Source organism: Genypterus blacodes, unplaced genomic scaffold, assembly GCF_046128005.1.
Source record: "Genypterus blacodes isolate CSIRO-AG114 ecotype Tasmania unplaced genomic scaffold, CSIRO-AGI_Gbla_v1 ptg000052l_1, whole genome shotgun sequence".
In the NCBI taxonomy this organism is placed as follows: Eukaryota; Metazoa; Chordata; class Actinopteri; order Ophidiiformes; family Ophidiidae; genus Genypterus; species Genypterus blacodes.
The window spans coordinates 5,290,001-5,307,227 of NW_027466864.1; the positions used below are offsets into that span (position 1 = coordinate 5,290,001).

The 17,227-nt window shown below is 45.2% G+C and overlaps 2 protein-coding genes across 2 annotated transcripts in view; both read left to right on the plus strand.

Annotated features, from left to right (window-relative positions):
• Positions 1-753, plus strand: part of LOC143001003 (cysteine-rich venom protein) — a 5,085-nt gene extending 4,332 nt beyond the window's left edge. Inside the window, exons 5-7 of the mRNA XM_076150540.1 lie at positions 17-108; positions 246-328; positions 453-753. Coding sequence (XP_076006655.1) covers positions 17-108; positions 246-328; positions 453-589 — 312 coding nt within the window. The 3' untranslated portion in view covers positions 590-753. The remainder of the gene's footprint in view (positions 1-16; positions 109-245; positions 329-452) is intronic.
• A 2,630-nt stretch (positions 754-3,383) lies between these two features.
• Positions 3,384-17,227, plus strand: part of plcl2 (phospholipase C like 2) — a 29,164-nt gene continuing 15,320 nt past the window's right edge. The window contains exon 1 of the mRNA XM_076150452.1: positions 3,384-3,849. Within this exon, the coding sequence (XP_076006567.1) occupies positions 3,589-3,849 (261 nt within the window). The 5' untranslated portion in view covers positions 3,384-3,588. The remainder of the gene's footprint in view (positions 3,850-17,227) is intronic.

Consider the following 17,227-nt stretch of genomic DNA (forward strand, 5'->3'; position numbering starts at 1 on the left):
TGTCGTTTGCTTTCAGGTGGTGTGGTGCAGCTCCTACAAAATCGGCTGCGCAGTCAAATATTGCCCAGAGCGAGCCATCTTCCTGTCCGGCTGCCATTACTTCCAAGTGTACGTGACACTGTCTTTTTTGGTCAGATAGCAAAACTGCGACCGTCCGTCTAGCGGGACAGTTTAATAATAAAAAAGGTGTAAATATTTAATTCACCCAGGTCAGCATAGACCCAACTCTCTGATTTATTTAACAGAGGAAACTACGCGGGTATAGCGCCGTATACCAGCGGACCCTCCTGTACCGACTGCCCCGATGACTGCGAGGACAAGCTTTGCAGTAAGTGTCAGATGTTACCGTAGTGACGACTTTCTTGTAACAATCAGCAGTACTACAAATGACGAAACTCACTATTTTGTCACGTATGAACTGGCCCTTTGTCGATTCGCCTCTTGTTTTTCAGCCAGTCCGTGTGCTTATGAAGACATGTTCGTCAACTGTCCAACCATGAAAAAGGAGAAAGGATGTGAAAGCCCTATGATGGATGCCTCGTGTGGTGCTACATGCAAATGTTCGAAAAGATCCCTCCCACACGGCTGAAGATCTTTGTTCAGTCTTAGCCGCACTCGTTCTGCTGTGTATCAAGGCTGTCGACTCTATTTACTCCTCTGTCTGCTCTCTGTCTGTGAAATAAGTTGATAAGTTGCGACTGGGAAACTTATGATGAACCTGTTACGCCAACATTCTACCTGCTGAATAAAAGCAACGCCAAAACGTACGGTTGTGTGTTCTGTCTCCAACTGTTTCATTACATATTAACACACAGAGGGGTGAATAGTAAAAGTACAAAGGCTACATTATCTTTGGTAGCCTTTGAGATCAAGTTTATTTGAAGTCTTATACTACATACAATGTTTCCGGGTGCATGAGGGTCCTAATCCAGCACAAACATTTCTGAGAAGGCAAACAAAATGTAAATACCTTTACATATAAGGGAAAACTGAAGCAAAGGGAGAGGCAAGAAAAGCTGTAGGTGGGAAAGCAATGCTTCTACAGTACATCCAGTGACTTAGAGGATTCTGATTCTTGGCGTTAACTTCACCGCATCTGTGTCAGGCGGACAGACAAGCGGTGACTCATAAGCTCTAAACTGAGCAGAACCAGGTCAAACTCACAGATTTATTTTTCAACATTATCTACTTATGGCAGTGAAGTGGAGAGTTTTGATCAAAGTTTCATTGAGACCTGTGTCTTTCCCCATCCTGTTATGATGTCATCATTTTCATACATGGCCAGTGGTGAATCCCTTCGAGCGTCAAATCGGTCGACTATGGGTGGCTGCTGAACTTGTTCAAACCCACAATGTTGGTGAGCAGCCAGCATCTACATAATCACTGCATACTGGTCTAGTGTGTCTGTTCTTTAGAACTGACAGAGTCTTGGGTACTTTTGGAACTTGTAGGCTACAGTCATGAATGCATTCTATGTGCAAAAAACACAAGATAATGTATTCGTTCAACAAAACTATTGTAGCCATTGATTATATTTTACCTAAAGTAAGAGATTGATCATAATAAACTGGGGAATGCACTGTATATTAAGAAAAAGACCTTAAGAGGATAAATGCACAGTTTGATTCACCCACATGTCAGTAACACGTATGCAGCAGCAGAGGACGCTGTTGTACAGCAGCGAAAGTGTAGGAGAGAAAATCATTTTGTTCCCCACATATTATAATTTATATCGGGTAGAATAGTAATAGACATTATCTCATACTAAACACACTCTCTTGGGTATTCATATTTAACATACCAATAACCAAGACACACACACAAAATATGAACAATATTTACATGCAAATGATCTCACATCTCTAAGATCTTCATTATAATAATCTCAGTAATTCGGGGGATATTTAGATTTAGGGGAGCAAAGATTGGAATTTTTAAATGAGAATCCAGACGTAACAGTAAAAGTGTGTTTTGGTCCGCTGTCTCCGTGCAGCGCCCACATAACCAGAAGAAGACTCACATTGCCAGATAAACAGAAAAACAAATACCCATGTGAGTCTTGTTTATTGAAAATTAGATGATCTCAGTGATTTCGTATGAAGGTTCCAAACCAGCTGCCAACAACAATAAGATCTGACAAATGTTTTGAATATGTGGACAGAATCAACAAAAGTCGAGAATAAATGTGCACTTTGCAATCATTTTACTACGAATGATTCACCAGAACGTATTTTGTTTCTCCATTATTCTATATTCAGTTTCTATTATTAACCTTCACTTTGTGTTTTCTGGGTGAGATGCCTTCATGAACACAAATTTATTGTAGGTTTATTAATATCACAGCAAAATCAATTGTCATCACTAATGTATTTTATTGTTAACTTGTGCAAAATAAGATAAACCTAAACATTTAATATCAATGAGTTCCTCTGACAAACACCAAATGTGTGTGTGAGTGTGTGTGTGTGTGTGTGTGTGTGTGTGTGGGGTGGGGGGTGGGGGGGGGGGGTGTTCACTGCCTGCCTGTCACTCAGAGCTAATTAGCTTTAAGTGACAGCACAGCCTGTGGCGCGTTCACGACACACACATCACCCAGACAACTTTGTACGTCGGGAGCGAGCGTCTCCTGTGATTGTTGTGTTCGAGACTCACTAACTCACATCGCAGCGACTGATGAAGCCCGGAGCGGGATTTGACCTAATTGTTGAGAGAAGATCAACTCGTGTGTGCGGCGTCTCTGCTGAGTTGACTGACCGGACTTCGGAGTTGTGAAAACTAACTTCACCCAGCAGCTAGCCGCTGTAGCGACCGAGCCAGCTTAGCTCCAAGCTAACTAGCGCCCACTAGCTCCGCACGCAGCGGCGCTCGTCTCGTCAGTCGCGGCGACAACTTGTGAGGAAACACCGCGCACCCCACGGAGAGACGAGCGGCTTCAAACGGCAAGTATCACCACTGAATTCACCGGAGCCTGAACCGCGTTTAGCGAGTTAATTGAACAGACAAGTTGAGTAAGAATTAATGTCATTTATCCGTCGCCGCTAAGTGAAGAGGGAGGGTGTGGGTTCGGCGTGTAACTATAGTGATAAATGTCACATTATGGTGCCGCCCGAGGGGGGAAAAAAGCAGGGAAATGTGTTGTAAATGTGTAAGTTGTGTGAATATAAAGAGGCTGTAGTCTGTAGAGGGAAGCGCGTCGCTCCGGGGGCTCATGCTGCGTTTGAGGACGACCACCTTCATTGATTGTAACATCCGCTTCCAGTGCAAAACCACTCGCTGACTGACTGAGCGGCACGTTCAACGCCTGTTCGTGCGGCTTCTGCTCTGTGGGCGACAAACATACACACACCGGCTGCTGGTTGTAATCCGTGCGGGGTTTTTGTCTTTCTTCACAGAGCACAATGCGCGGAACAACGCAAACGAGCCCCGCCGCCTGTAGGAACCTGACAGATGCGAGCACGGAGAGATGATACGGACACGGACGGATTCGGTTGAAACGTGCACAACGAGCAGGCAGTGAGTCGGGAGTGGAGCTGACACCGTGAAAGGCTTCGGTAACCCGGCGTGTATGAGAGTGTGTTAGAAGTGCCTATGGCGGAGTTTGGGGAGGACGACAGCTCGCCTCCATTGCACCTCGGGGATACGTCGGCCGTGCCCAGCGCCGAGGCAGCTGCTGGCAAGACGCATTGCGAAGTGTCGGTGTCGAATGGAGACTGTGGGATCTCGGCAAACATGGTCGGATCGGGAGCCCTCGTCACACCTGGCAGCCAAGCCGGCAACGCCGATGTCGCCAACACCTCTGTGGGATCGAACGGCAAATCTGAAATACCGCGCAGGAGCAGCATTATCAAGGTAAACACCGGGGTGAAAGGCGATTGATTGCGGGGGGGTTGGGGTTGCACATGCGGCATGCACAGCGCGGAGCCAGCTGGGGAGGGCAGGGGAGGAGAGGAGGGGGGTTACCATGCAAACATGCTCACAATGTGCTCCAGCAGCTGCCTCGTTCAAGCAATCTTGCCTATGTAGATTGAATACTTCAGGCTTGATGTGATGTTTCCATAGTGGGGGGCAGTAAGAAGATCAACACACGCAGATATTCTCTCTGTGTGTGTGCGTGTGTGTGCATTCAGGTCTTTGTATCATCAGATCTTTATTCTTCCTTCTGAGCTTGAATGTCAGCAGTGAGGTGACATGACTGTGGGACTGGAACACAAGAGCACACAATGATCCGGATATTGATTTTGTGCACATTTAAAATATGTAGAGATTAAGATGTACCTTCAACCAGGCTGCTGTGAGATCGCAAAAGTGTTAAACACATTTGCCAGGACAGCTTGTTATGGATGAAACCATAACAGATCCCATTCCCTGTGTGGAGCTGGAACTCTGAAGGTTATCTTAGTGTTGTGTGATCATTGCCTTCAGTAGTGATAACATGGATTGACCTGCTGTAGGGGATTGATCGATGCTGACTGAACATTTCTCACGGTCTGTATTTGAACGTTGTGTCTCACTCATCTGATGACGCATGCCAGTGTGTGCACATCTGTTTATTGCGTTGCTCGACATACGCCGAAGATGATGTGTTAATTTCCTGACCTTTTGATTACATTGTTTGTCAGCTCCTCTGTCATGTGTGTTTGTCTGTAGTGCCGTAGCTGTCATGGTGTCTCTGTGGACAGTGGAGGGAGAGATGTAATGTAGTACTGAACTAACGCTTCAGTAGTTCCTCACATTATCCCTACAGAGCAGAGGAAAGGGTGTTAGAACCGTGTCCCATCTTTAGTTGTTTACATTTGTCTTCATATGATCAATAGATCTGCGGTCAGAAGAGATTTCTCAGACTAAACATGATTGGGCTGAGGTGGTTGAGGTAGAGAAAGGCTTTTAAAACGTCTCTGGCTTGTGTGTGAGTGATGCGGTGGCATGATCGTTTATTACCAGCTGCACAATCAATACCATTATTGTGTGAATGAATTAATAACAGAGTGAGATTCCTCTGCTTTCTGTGTTGGCGCGCCGTTCCTCTGCTCACCTTCTATGTGGCTGTTGTGACAGGAAACACATCCTCGGCACAGTAAAGGTGTTGAACTTTGACGCTGGATGCGATGGGGGTATTATTGACACTTCTGCCTTGTAAAGCTTGAAGCGATCACAGGGAGGCGTCTCTGCTCAGGCCGGTGTGATTTATACCTGCGGGATGTTCCCTCCAGTCTGAGCCTGTGATCCCATCGAACAAGCGGTGACATCCTCGGAATGGGAGAAATGTCAGAGTACATTCAGATTCACTTCAAAGAGGAGGACATGTTGGATTCTGCTCTCAACGACTCATTCAGAGACGAGATGGAAAGCCTCGTCTTTGAATATCATTCCATTGGTCCTACTGGTGTCAGTCGCTTCCAGACAACCAATCGCTGTTATGCCCAATGAGTGAAACACAGTACTGTCCGGTCAGGGCCACATCAGATGACACAATGAAAGCTTTCATAGTCTGGCATATAAAACATTAGAAATCGTTCAAATGCACCATGGGTCTGCTTGATATTAGTGAGTGGCAGGTGCTTAGCAACAAACACAGATGGGTAAACAAAACACCCCAGTGAGTCACAGCACAGACCATCGGGTCTGACGGAGCCAAATGTCAGGTTAAGATCGCTTTAGGAGAGAGCGTGCTGCGTTGCCATGGTAGGCGCTGGTAAATACAGGAAGTGGATTTCTTCACTTACAGCTAAATCAACCAAAATTCATACTTTCCATGTGAAGTAGATGTGTCTGACTATTATCTGGGTGCGTGCGTGCGTGCGTGCGTGCGATCCCAGGACTTTCCACTCAAATCTGCAGCATGCCCCGCCCCCTTATAACGGCGGGGCATGTAAAAGCGCCTGGCTGATGTGATGGGAGGATGCGGCGACGGCGAGTTCAACCACATAAACATGGCAGTACAGCGTCATACCTGCCGCCTCGCCTCTGAGTGTCTCTGTGGTTGTTGTCATCGTGGGGAGAGCAAGCAAACGGCGCATCTATTTGTTTGTCGTGTTGTGGCTTGTGGTGCTTGTGCTGTCTGTGACACACACACACACACACACCGTCCTCTGCTGACAACGCCGCTGCACCTTCCCTGAGGTTTTGTGTCACCAAAATTGCTATGTTGTATAGAAATGGCTCTTGTTCTTTGTAAAGTCACTTCTGCATAGAAAGCGACGCTACCATGGTGTACGAACGCACACAGGGTTGAGTGACAGTTTCAGTGTTTGCCAGTTCATTTTGAGTTCACGCCCCTTGAGGGTCGGGGCGTAGATACGTCTTGAGAATCCTGTTAGAAGCGCCTATAAAGAAGCCGTTGCATAAGTGGAAGAGACACACCCTTGTGTTAAACACGGGGAGAAGACGACGACGAAGGAGAGAATGTAGGTTAAATACTGAATTAAACCTGTTGGAGCTGTCAGCCACTGGAAGAGTAATCGGCTAATCTGCAGTGCATCCCTGTTGTTCCTTCGCTCTGCTGTTTCCATTCACTGTTTCAGTGCCGGGGGCTTGTTATTAACAGTTTGCCGTCTCTCTGCCTCGTACGGGAAGGTGGCGTCGCGTGTCACATGTAGGTTTCCCCCACTGCAGCTTTGCATGGTGTGTGTAGCTGCATTTACATGTGAAGTTGATGTGATCTTAGCTCAGGTTTCCCCCGTCACTTTAAGGCTTAACCACAGGTACAGGGGGGGCGAAGGGAGGGAGGGAGATCAGGTTTCACATCTGACAATTGATATATGAGTTGATTAGCTGCTGACACATCTCAGATATGCATTCTGGTGTTCAGCACGGCAAAATGACACGTTCAGGATGTGTCAATCAATTTCTGCAGCACATTGTCAATACTCGAGGAGTCTTCAGTGTTCACTAGCTACAAAACACTGTTCAGCTGCAGTCTGATTGATTGATTGATTGTCGTTGTATGTTTGCCTTTGTGAGTAGGTCGACTGGAACGTGAACAGCGAGAAAAATGGATCGTCCAGAAACCCCCATAGTGTTTGATATGAATGTGGCTTTGGTTGAGTTGAGTGATATTGGATGTGAGGAGTTCAGACACACTCCTTGATCCTGGGTATCTTAGTGGAGGCTGAGGGCTTTAACCTCCACACCACCCGGCCGACTCTGTCTGTGTGCTGCCTCATCTTATTCTAGTAACTCTGCCTTTACTTCAGACCGGAGACGGAGACGACCAAAGCTAGGAGAACGTGAACAAGACGGTAGAGAGGAACATCATGTACCCGTTATCTTAGACCTGTGAAAAGTGTTCAGTCACCTGTGCACCTGGAATCGTTGAGTGCGCAATCACGGCAAAGCCCTCATCTCATTTTTGTAGGACATAATGGAAAAGAGGTGCAATTTGAAACGGGTTCCCTTCTAAAACAATTCACGTTGAAGTGCCCTTGAGCAAGGCACTTAACCTTCAACTGTTGGCTGCCGTTCTCCAAATGAGACGCGCATGTTAGGCAAATCAAGTGAGTTAGAGAAAAATAATGAAGGTTGTACAGAGACACATCTTCCTCCTCCTCCCAGGTGTTTCTCATTAAATTGGATAACGGATGGGGATGAACACCAAAGGCTGTCAATAATAAATAAAATCAATAATCGTTGTTCAGTTAATCGCTCATCATTGTCTCAGTATCACTCCAGCTTTCCCTGGCGTTTGCTTGTGCAGCTGACTGAGCGCCGATGAAGGTTTGAACCCTCGGCGCTTCATACAGGAGCGATGGTCTAAGCTGCAGCCGTCATTATCTGTACCTGGTTCATATTGCAGTGTATGATCAACCATGCCCAGATGGAGTAGTGGACCTTCTGTAACTCTCTACATTGAGTCTCCCTCATGTACAAAGTTTCGCTCTTGTTTAGCAAAGAACTTGTAAGGATGCAGGTCTTGTTGGCTCTCTTGGTGTCTTTTCTTTTCCTTTCTATTGTCGCTTTCTAAGTGAGTGTGTGTGTGTGTATCTTGAGTGTGTAGTGTAAAGTGTGCTCTGAATAACAAGAGGGCACCGACGCCTTTCATAACACTCATTTATTCATATTTAGTCCAGAGTGTTTCTGAAAACAACAATATGAGGTCTAATCTCCTCCGGCATGTCGAGCCTTTGTTTTGTTTCCTAAACTTCAGGTTATGGAGGCGTGACAGTCAAGGTCACGTCGTTCATGCGAGAATCCAGTGCAAAGACGACGTTCCTATACGTCGCTGCCTGTGCTGTATGCTCTGTACAAATGGCTTTAGAGTTACAGATGTATTCCTTCACATTAATGCTGTCATTTGCCTTGGAGTAAGGATTCTCCATCCTTACTCAAAGCTTCAGCTCTCCGGCCGATGTAATGACGTAAAAAAGTGCAGCCGTTCCCTCTGGCATCCCCAAAATGGAAATCCCTTTACCTCAGAATGTAATTAAATGTGCCTGGTGATGTAACCTCCACCTCTGACCTACATTCTGCCGTTGACACAGATTTCCATACGACAACAACCGATTTCCATCTCTATCCCTCTGAAATAACAGTTGCGGTGTTGTCGGGCAGCTAATGGCAGAACATGGATTTCCCCATCGTTTCTTTGCTTGGTTGAAGCGTGCCTCTGCATGTCGGTGGTCTTGTTTGATTGCTCGTTGGTTGGAGCTCCTCGGATAAATCAGCTGAGCCCTGAGTTCGCAGCGCTGACAGGAGAAATCTTAATCGTCTGCAAACTCTGAACGTGGCTCATTTGACTTGACGGATACAGGCGTGACGGGCTGACGGGGGGGGAATTTACGGCGGCGGACGTGTTACCAGATTGCCTCGCCGACGCCGTCTGCATTGTGACATGACAGTTTTGCGACATCGTTCCCGGCTCCGGCCCTGATAGGAATTTGAATGAGGTGGGATTACAGCTGTTTTAGCGTTGAGCTGACATGAATGCTTGAATACTTTGACCTGACGCAGGGATTACACGGTGTATGCTGCGGTACAGCTCCATCATCAATCTATCAACGCTTCAGTAAATCAGTCAGGTGCTGTTCACCACCATGCGTCTCTCTTACAGTGACACTATTAAAGTTGTGTGTCAATCACGTGTGTGTTTGTCGAGGCGTGTTGCCTCACTGAGCATTACATGTGAGAAAAATGTTACTAAATTCTGCTACCACATGCTGCTGCTGCGATTAACGTGTGAACAAACGGCACACAGCTGCGTCCACAAAGGTAGAGTTAATGTGATAGTGGCGCAACACGGGTTAGGTGATGATGGTTGGAGGAGATACCGTCTCGTTTATCGGCTCTTGTTCCATTCGAGATGTTCCAACTGCTCTCCCCTCTTCCAGATGCCGACTGAAGTTATTTCAGTCAGGGATTTGACACATTTTACAACAGGTGTGTGTGTGTGTTACGTGTGTGTGTGCGTGTGTGTGTAGAGAGAGAACAATTATGATAGTAGCCATAGACTCAAAAAAAGGAAGTTGCACCTTGAAAGCGTGTTGGAACCGATCCTTTGTCTCTGTATCTTGGCATCACAGTGATCTACAGCATGAGGCAAAGTAGCACATATTACACTACTACACACTGCCGAGTGCAGAAGAAGAAATGGCTGTAACTAATAATTTGAGGTCTCTGTAATTTGTGTGCCTTTGCTACTGTTACGGCAAAGTGACTGACAGAGGTCCTGAGCCGCCGTCTAGGTCCGATATCTACTTGCACTCTTGTATGGGCGGTGTAAAGAGTCATTCAAGGGCTAATTCTTGTGCATAATGTGTCCAAAATGTGTAATCACAGATGTAGAATGGAGATCTACACACATTTGTATCGGGGCTGACCCAAGCATCTGTATTGGCTACAGAAAGTCTGCTTCAGTTCCTTTTTTTTAGTCAATTATAATCCATTGTGTTGTAGATATGTGACGCTGCCAAAGAGAAGCCTGTAAATGAATTATAGACTGGCACAAACCAATAGAGGTCTGCAGTCTTAAAGAGATAAATCCACAGCGACATTCTGCATCAGTAAGCAAAGTAAAGCACAGCTGGCTATGGTTCCAGACGTGTGTGTGTGTGTGTGTGTGTGCGTGTGCGTGCGTGTGTGAGGCTTTGCAGGTGTCCCACACTCCAACTTTCTGTGACAGCACTTCCACACTCTCCCTCTGCAGATGTACTAAAACCTCTGGCACACTTCACAAAGCCCTGCAGGAGACTGTACAGGAAACTGTGAAGCTTCTTTGTTACGTCGGTGTCATTTGTGCCGAGTGTTGTGATCTGACGTTAATCACAGATGGAGCCGTCCACATGCACTGTCGTTTCCCTATCGGTCCTCTTTGCCTGCATGGCAGCGGCGTTACTGTGTGTCACGCCAAGCAGCACCCAGGAGTTGATTGGTGGTTACGTGCAGCCGCCAACAGAGAATGCGAGCAGGACAAGCGAAGATTGGGTCCTTAGAGGAGACGACATGTTTGCACAAATCGGCCATTAACTCTGAGAGAGCAAAGTGAGGAACGGATTCAATTTCTTTCTGCATTTTCAGAGACCCTTTGCCTTTACAGTGTGTGAACATGCTGCATACACACAGATCTGTCATCTCATGACAGCGACAGAAAGCAGAAATACTTATGTTATAATGTGGAAAAGAAGTGAAAATATTGAATCTCATTGGTTTAAAAGCTGAATTTCCTCGTTATTTATAAATGTAATATGGTATTCTTGATAAAGGTTTGTCAGGATAGATTACATGCAGACTGTACAGGATAATGAACACTCTTTATACTCCATGTCCTGTTCATTAGTAGTGGAGCGTTTTCATTATAAAACTCTCTTTTTGCAGAGATGGAGAAGTCAGCCAATGGAACATGTATTCCTCCACTGTGGCCATTTCTTAAATTCCCAATTTCAGCATCACGTTGCCTTCTCCTTCCCCTGCTGGAGCAGTGATTTATCACCTCAGACTGCTCTGCCTAAGCTAATATGTGGCCATTTGCTTTGTAAGCAAAGAACGTTGGTATCCAACACGGTTGTGTTTGGGTCACGCACGACTTTACGTTGCAAAATGTGTAGCGGAGATGAGTGGAGATCCTTCATCCAGTCAGATTCCCTCTGAAATAGGCTTGGGCCCAACGTACTGATTGTAAAGTGATGGGCTCAGTGTGAAATGAGAAATTCCTCTGGTAATGATTCAAAATGCCAGCGTGCTTGGCTTGGTGGTTGACATTTTGTCAAGGTCTTACTTAATATTTAATCTGCAGTAGCCATAAAAAGTTTTGGACCAACCATTAGTGGGCTGCATGGTCATTGTTAAAACTGACCTACAAGAACAAGGACAAGTCTCCCATAGATGTGCTACATTACTTTAGTTTCCAATCAGCTGATGGCGGCAGTAAAGTCAAAAAGAAGGAATGGAATGCCCATTGGCCATGATGGGTGAGTCCATCCAGACCCAATCTGCCCTCAACTCCATAAAACACCATCAGTTTGTGAGAGAACACATTAATGCTTCTGCATTAACAAATTGATTCATTCTGAGTGTGGGAGAATCACAGAAGAGTATTTGAACATGAGTAGCTCTCTGCCAAAGAGCTCTGAGCCGATGATGTACAATCTGGAACTGCTCCACAGAGAACAGTTTGAGATGAAATGGACGGTGAAAAAAAAGTCACCAAACACCAGAGGGAGGTCTTCTTTTTCACATTTGAGGGTATTATCTTTGGTAATGTCACAGGATGTTCCAGCTGAACACTTCTTTTGAGTTCTTTGTTTACGTTCATGATGTTGTTGAGGATGACTGGCATGTGCTGTATGTGGAACTAATCATCAGAAGAAAACCCAAGTCATCTGTAGGTCAGTCAACAGTAGGCTCTTTGTCTGCATCAGCACAGCTCCATGTCAGATTCAATCTGTTTACGTCTTTTTACACGCTCATTTAACAGGTTTATATTTTACAGTAAAGACTAATGGTGTATTGCTGGTTGCCCATAAACAGACTATAAAAACAAATATTTGACAACAAATTGGGAGTCTACCATTTTCCAAAACGGAGGTGGGGGGGACCAGAGGGTCTTACATCTTCCACAACCCTTCACCAATGCTACAGCTAAAGTACATATGCAAATGAAAGTACATGTACGTATGCGTCGATCATATCAGGATTGTCGTGACCCTCAGATTGGGAAACACCGATAAAACAAAATGATCAACATTCCATCATTGCCCGTGTGCCTCCTCAGATGACATGGTGATTTACTGCATTACACACAGCCCTGCTCAATCATTGATTGATGACTCAGCAAGGGTTGGCGGCGTTGTTAGGCTAATTAATGTGATCAGCCACATGTCATTACATCAGTCTCAGTGCCTGAGTGGGTTTCACAGTCGTACTGTACACGTGCCACAGATGCATGTTATGTCCCCCTTCGTCCGAGCGAGCTGAAGAAACAAATGAGGACACGCATCAAATTCAGTTTACTGGTGTTGGACAGCTCCATCTGTCATGTGGAGACAAATGTACAGAGGCTGCTGTGGCTTTAGGAGACCGACTGTTGGAGAAACAATGGTTGCTCTGTGTAGGTAAAGCTGTTCTTTGGTAGGGCTGAATCTGTTCAATAGATGTCAGATAGATCAACAAACATTCATCATTAAGAACAGTTGCCCCACTCAACACTGCTACCAGTCGTCTTGTTTAAACTTAATACTACACAATCAATCAACATCAGTGCAGCAGAGTCTGAAGTTGTGTTTGTTTATGCCTCTTTCAAGTCCCCTGATGTGAATGAATAGCAACTATAAATGGTTAGAAACTCCAACACCATTTGTCTGTTTATCTAAATGCAGAAAGAACGAGGACATGTACGTTTAGGAATCTGTTCCCACTCTTCCTTTGTTCCCACAAGAATGCATCTTGTCCTTTTATTTGTGACGTTTCATATATTTATGAATGTGTAAATTGCTTCTGATTGTATAGGCTCATTTATACACGAGAGAAATCAGACACCTAAGACATTACATTACATTACGATCATTTGGCAGACGCTTTTATCCAAAGCGACTTACATTACATTACATTACCACCCTTCGCAGAGGGGGGAGCAATTGAGGGTTCGGTGCCTTGCTCAGGGGCACCTCGGCAGGGGCTCGAACCGGCAACCCTCCAGTTCCCAAGCGGAAGCACTACCCACTGAGCCACTGCCTCACCCAGACAGTTCGGGGTCTATATTAGGATGCACCTGTAACACGTGGTATAGCGGTGTGGATGTTGTGTTGTGTTCTCAGGGAATCCCCTGGTCCTTGCATTGATCAGATGAATGTGAACTGAAAGCCGGCGTGGGGCTTTAGTGTTGACTCGTGTCGCAGCGTAATTCCGGGAGAGAGGAGCGCTTTGGAGCAGAGAGTAATGGGTCCCCTGTGATGTCCTCAGTTGTACCGACAATCCATAACTGTTCAGTGAGCCAGATAACGTGCGGGCAGGACAATCCGTCAGGGGATTGGGATTCCAATGGGATGTGTGAGCAGTTGGATACACTTTGTCTTACTTATTTGCTCTCGCTCCATCTTGCGCTCTCTGGTACGCACACGCACACGCACACACTTTCATGTGAACGCATGAAAGTAATTTCCCCTGTCAGAGTGAAGCCTTATGGGATTTGCCTTGTTGTCTCTTTATTATGAAGCGACTCAAGAACATGCAATATAATTTTCTTGCTTTTTGTATGCTTGTGCTGCCTCGGCATCAAAGTGTGTATGGGTTTAAATACCTGGAAAACAGTGGATTAAAAGAAACGACCTCCGTTACAGATAATGAGGAATTGTTCAGGCTCAGTTTTATGCTGAATTCCTTCCCTCTTACAAAGGGAAAAACAGACTTTCACCTTAGTTTGTGTCATTGTATAAAAATAAGTTTCACAGCTTTGAAAGTAATAACTGAATTCAGCTGTTTCCTCCGGAAAACACATGTAACCTATTTTTGATTTGATTGAGTTACTAAAGTAAAGTAAATTCAACTTTGCTGCTTCCAAATTATCAAGATTAACTGTGCTGCTTTGACAATGCAGCATTTTCAACTTCCAAGTTGTTTTTGATAAAAAGCTTGGGTCTGGCTAACAAAAATCAGTTTGAATGAAGGATTTGCTGTCACACTTCACAAGAGAAACGGGCTAAGTAGGGAGATTAATGACAAAACTGTCTGGAAGAACAACGTGTACCCAATAAAGCAAACATTCATAGATCTATCTGGCAATCTGGCAAGAAAGGTCCTGTCTAAAGTACAAGTTAAGGGCTAATACAATCCTATTCATGACTTCTTAAGAAAATAGCAAAGTGTCTGTCTCACTTCCACCTGAGTGAGAAAATAGGATCTTACCTAAGAATGTAAGAAATTGTCCAGTCAGGAAATGACAACAGAAGGTAGGACAGAGATGGGTGGATGCTGCATTGTGTTCTGGCCTTGGGAGGGAAATCCTGAGGAGAATGGCTGGCAGGACAGCAGGAACCAGACGCACTATGTTAACCTTGAGGGTACGGTCAGTGCTCGCTAGAAAGGGTAAACGGTCCGTACATGAAGAAAAGCTCCGGGTCTAAAGTCCACATTCTTGCTCAGATCATTGAGGATTATCAGCAGTCATGCATCGGGGTTTTAAGCTCTCCTTCAATATAATTAACTCTCATAAAGCAACAGACTGTAAAAGAATGGGGGTGTTTTGTTTACCTATGACGTGGCTTGTTCCTTGACCTCTGCACAGAGCTGTGGACGTTTCCTCTACCAGGAATACGATGATCTTGAGGTATATTTAGCTCAGAGTAACATATCTGCAGCCCCATCGTTTCACCAGGGGCTCTCTAAGTGGAGAGAGTCAGAATGGTATACCTCCTTTCTTTTTGATTTAGTCTGCATACCTGTGAAACGCTGCTTCTGGCCTGAGGTGATTGTTGCACAGTGGCTGTTTATGTACATAATCAACAACTGGCGTCTCCAGTCTCTTGGCCCATGATGTCACGGTTTCCTTCATGCCAGACCAGAGAGTTTTCGGTGGCCAGAATTTCGGCACAGGAACTGGTTTTTCCTGCCAAGCGCCAGTGTTTTGGCAGTGGAAACACCCAGTTAAGAAAAGGGGTGTCAGTCAGTGCTGCAACGTTTTTTTAAACGGTTTGTATAAGGAGGCTCATTAAAGATTAAATCTGCACATTCCATATGCCTTCAGCATCGGCAGCAGTAAGACGCCTACGGCAAAAATAGCAGATTTCCTGTGGAATCCTGCCCTTGATTTGAACCGGTCACTGTTAAACTTGCAAAAAAAAAAACCTCGGCTAGCGATGTGACACATTTGGGGCTGCGCTTGATTGTGACGCATGAAAACATGAATATGATGTGAAGTGCATTGCTCCGGGTGTTGGCTCTGTTTTGGCTTGTGACTGTGATTCTAAGAAGTGTCCATCACTCTGTCAGGTGCCACATGTCGTGCTTGGCAGGCCCGATTTAAGTCTGAACATGGTGAGACCACCCTGGTAAATCTGTCTGTGTTTAGTGATGCACGCAAGTACTTGAATAATTTATTATTTCAAAAACACACTGAGCTTCTGTGCCCTTATTTCAGTACAGCGAGAAGGGAAAGACATTACGGTCCTGCCGTTCGATTAGAAAAGGATCTAGTGTTTCTGTTGGCTTCAACAAATCCTCTCATGCAGCATCTCTACAAGGCGTTCTCATACATGCAGCCATCACTGATCCCAGATCCTGTGTACAGTCTGCACACTGAGTACCAAAGTCCCAGGAGGACGGTGGTTTGCGATATGTGAGAACATGCGTCTGGCACCAGCAATTACAGCATGAGTAAAGTCCCGTGGCTCAAATGAGCTCATCATTTCTGCTGTAGAACAGTATAGTGAGTGAACTCCTTCATGCAGTCGGTGGGCTTTGAGTTGCAGCTGATTGTTAAAGGTCATGAACTCATGCACAACCATGAACCACCCACAGGTGTTTTCACTTAGTTGGGATGATTGCTTTCTTCTAAGATGTGCATATTTATAAAAGTGTGTGTGGCCCCAACCAGCTTCCACTTAAAAAGAGGTCTAATCAGCCGCAATAAGTCCAAACACCTGCCTGGGCCTCAGTGTGTTTAATGAACACAGACCACTGTCTGTGTTAGAATGAATCCTATGACCTTTACTGGCTGTGACATGTGTGCTTCCATTACTGCAGGAGGAGGAACAACATTGACAGTTGAACAATCTCAGCAGAAATGTGAAATGGTGACTCAATTTCTTGGACAGAATCATATTTTTCTCAGCACAATAAGGACATGAAAATGTTGAAGCCATGAAAATGTTTAAGCCCAGGTGAATTGCTATAGCCTGATAGTAAATGGATTGTACTTGTATAGAGCTTTTATCTGAAGAGCTTTACTGACCTCACATCCATCCTTCGTAGGCGGTTTTACTCAACAACACTTGGACGGGCTCCCTTGGGGGAGTATGGAATCGTACTTGGAACCTTCCAATCCTTAGACAACCGCTGTCCCTTCCTGAGCCAGGACTCTGAAATGTGTTTGTGTACAGGTAGAAGATGGCTTATTATCTGATGGCAGTGTACCACTGAACTAGTCACACCTCATTTCTCCTTATGAGCCACTGTTTATACAAAAGCTCTGGTGAAATGTTATGTAACGATAAGACACAGCCGCAGTTCAAGAGGGTTTGCCTGGAAGCACTTTATCGTATTTGTCTCTTGAGAGGGTGCTGTGTTATTCTTGAAGACAGTTAAGGCTTTATTTCCTAGGAGGGTGTGCCATTTTATTTACCAAACTTGGTTCAGTCGGCATGCGTGAGTGAGCCTGTTTGCTGGAAAGGTCTGTTTTATATGTTGGTGCCAGACATTGAGATTGTAACCACATGGACAAGCAAACCAAAACCATGAACCCAGAGCAGCTGATGACTGCAAAGTAGGAAGTAGAGAGAGAGAGAGAGAGTGTGTGTGTGTTGGGGTCATTCTTTATGTACACTGGTGATAGCTAGCAGTATAACTGTTTTCCCTATTGTGATGTTTACCTAATGCTGGTTTTGAGTTCAGAATGTATGATGTCATAACTTTCATGATCAGATATTACAATTATTTTTGGGTTTGGATCCGAAACAGACCTGGAACTGAATCCTACATGCTGGTGCTTTTGAGCTGAAATGGACTGAACAGTCTGACCCAATCCAACATAATCCCCTGGATAATTAGCCCAGATCCAACATGTGGTTAACTTGAACAGGCCCAG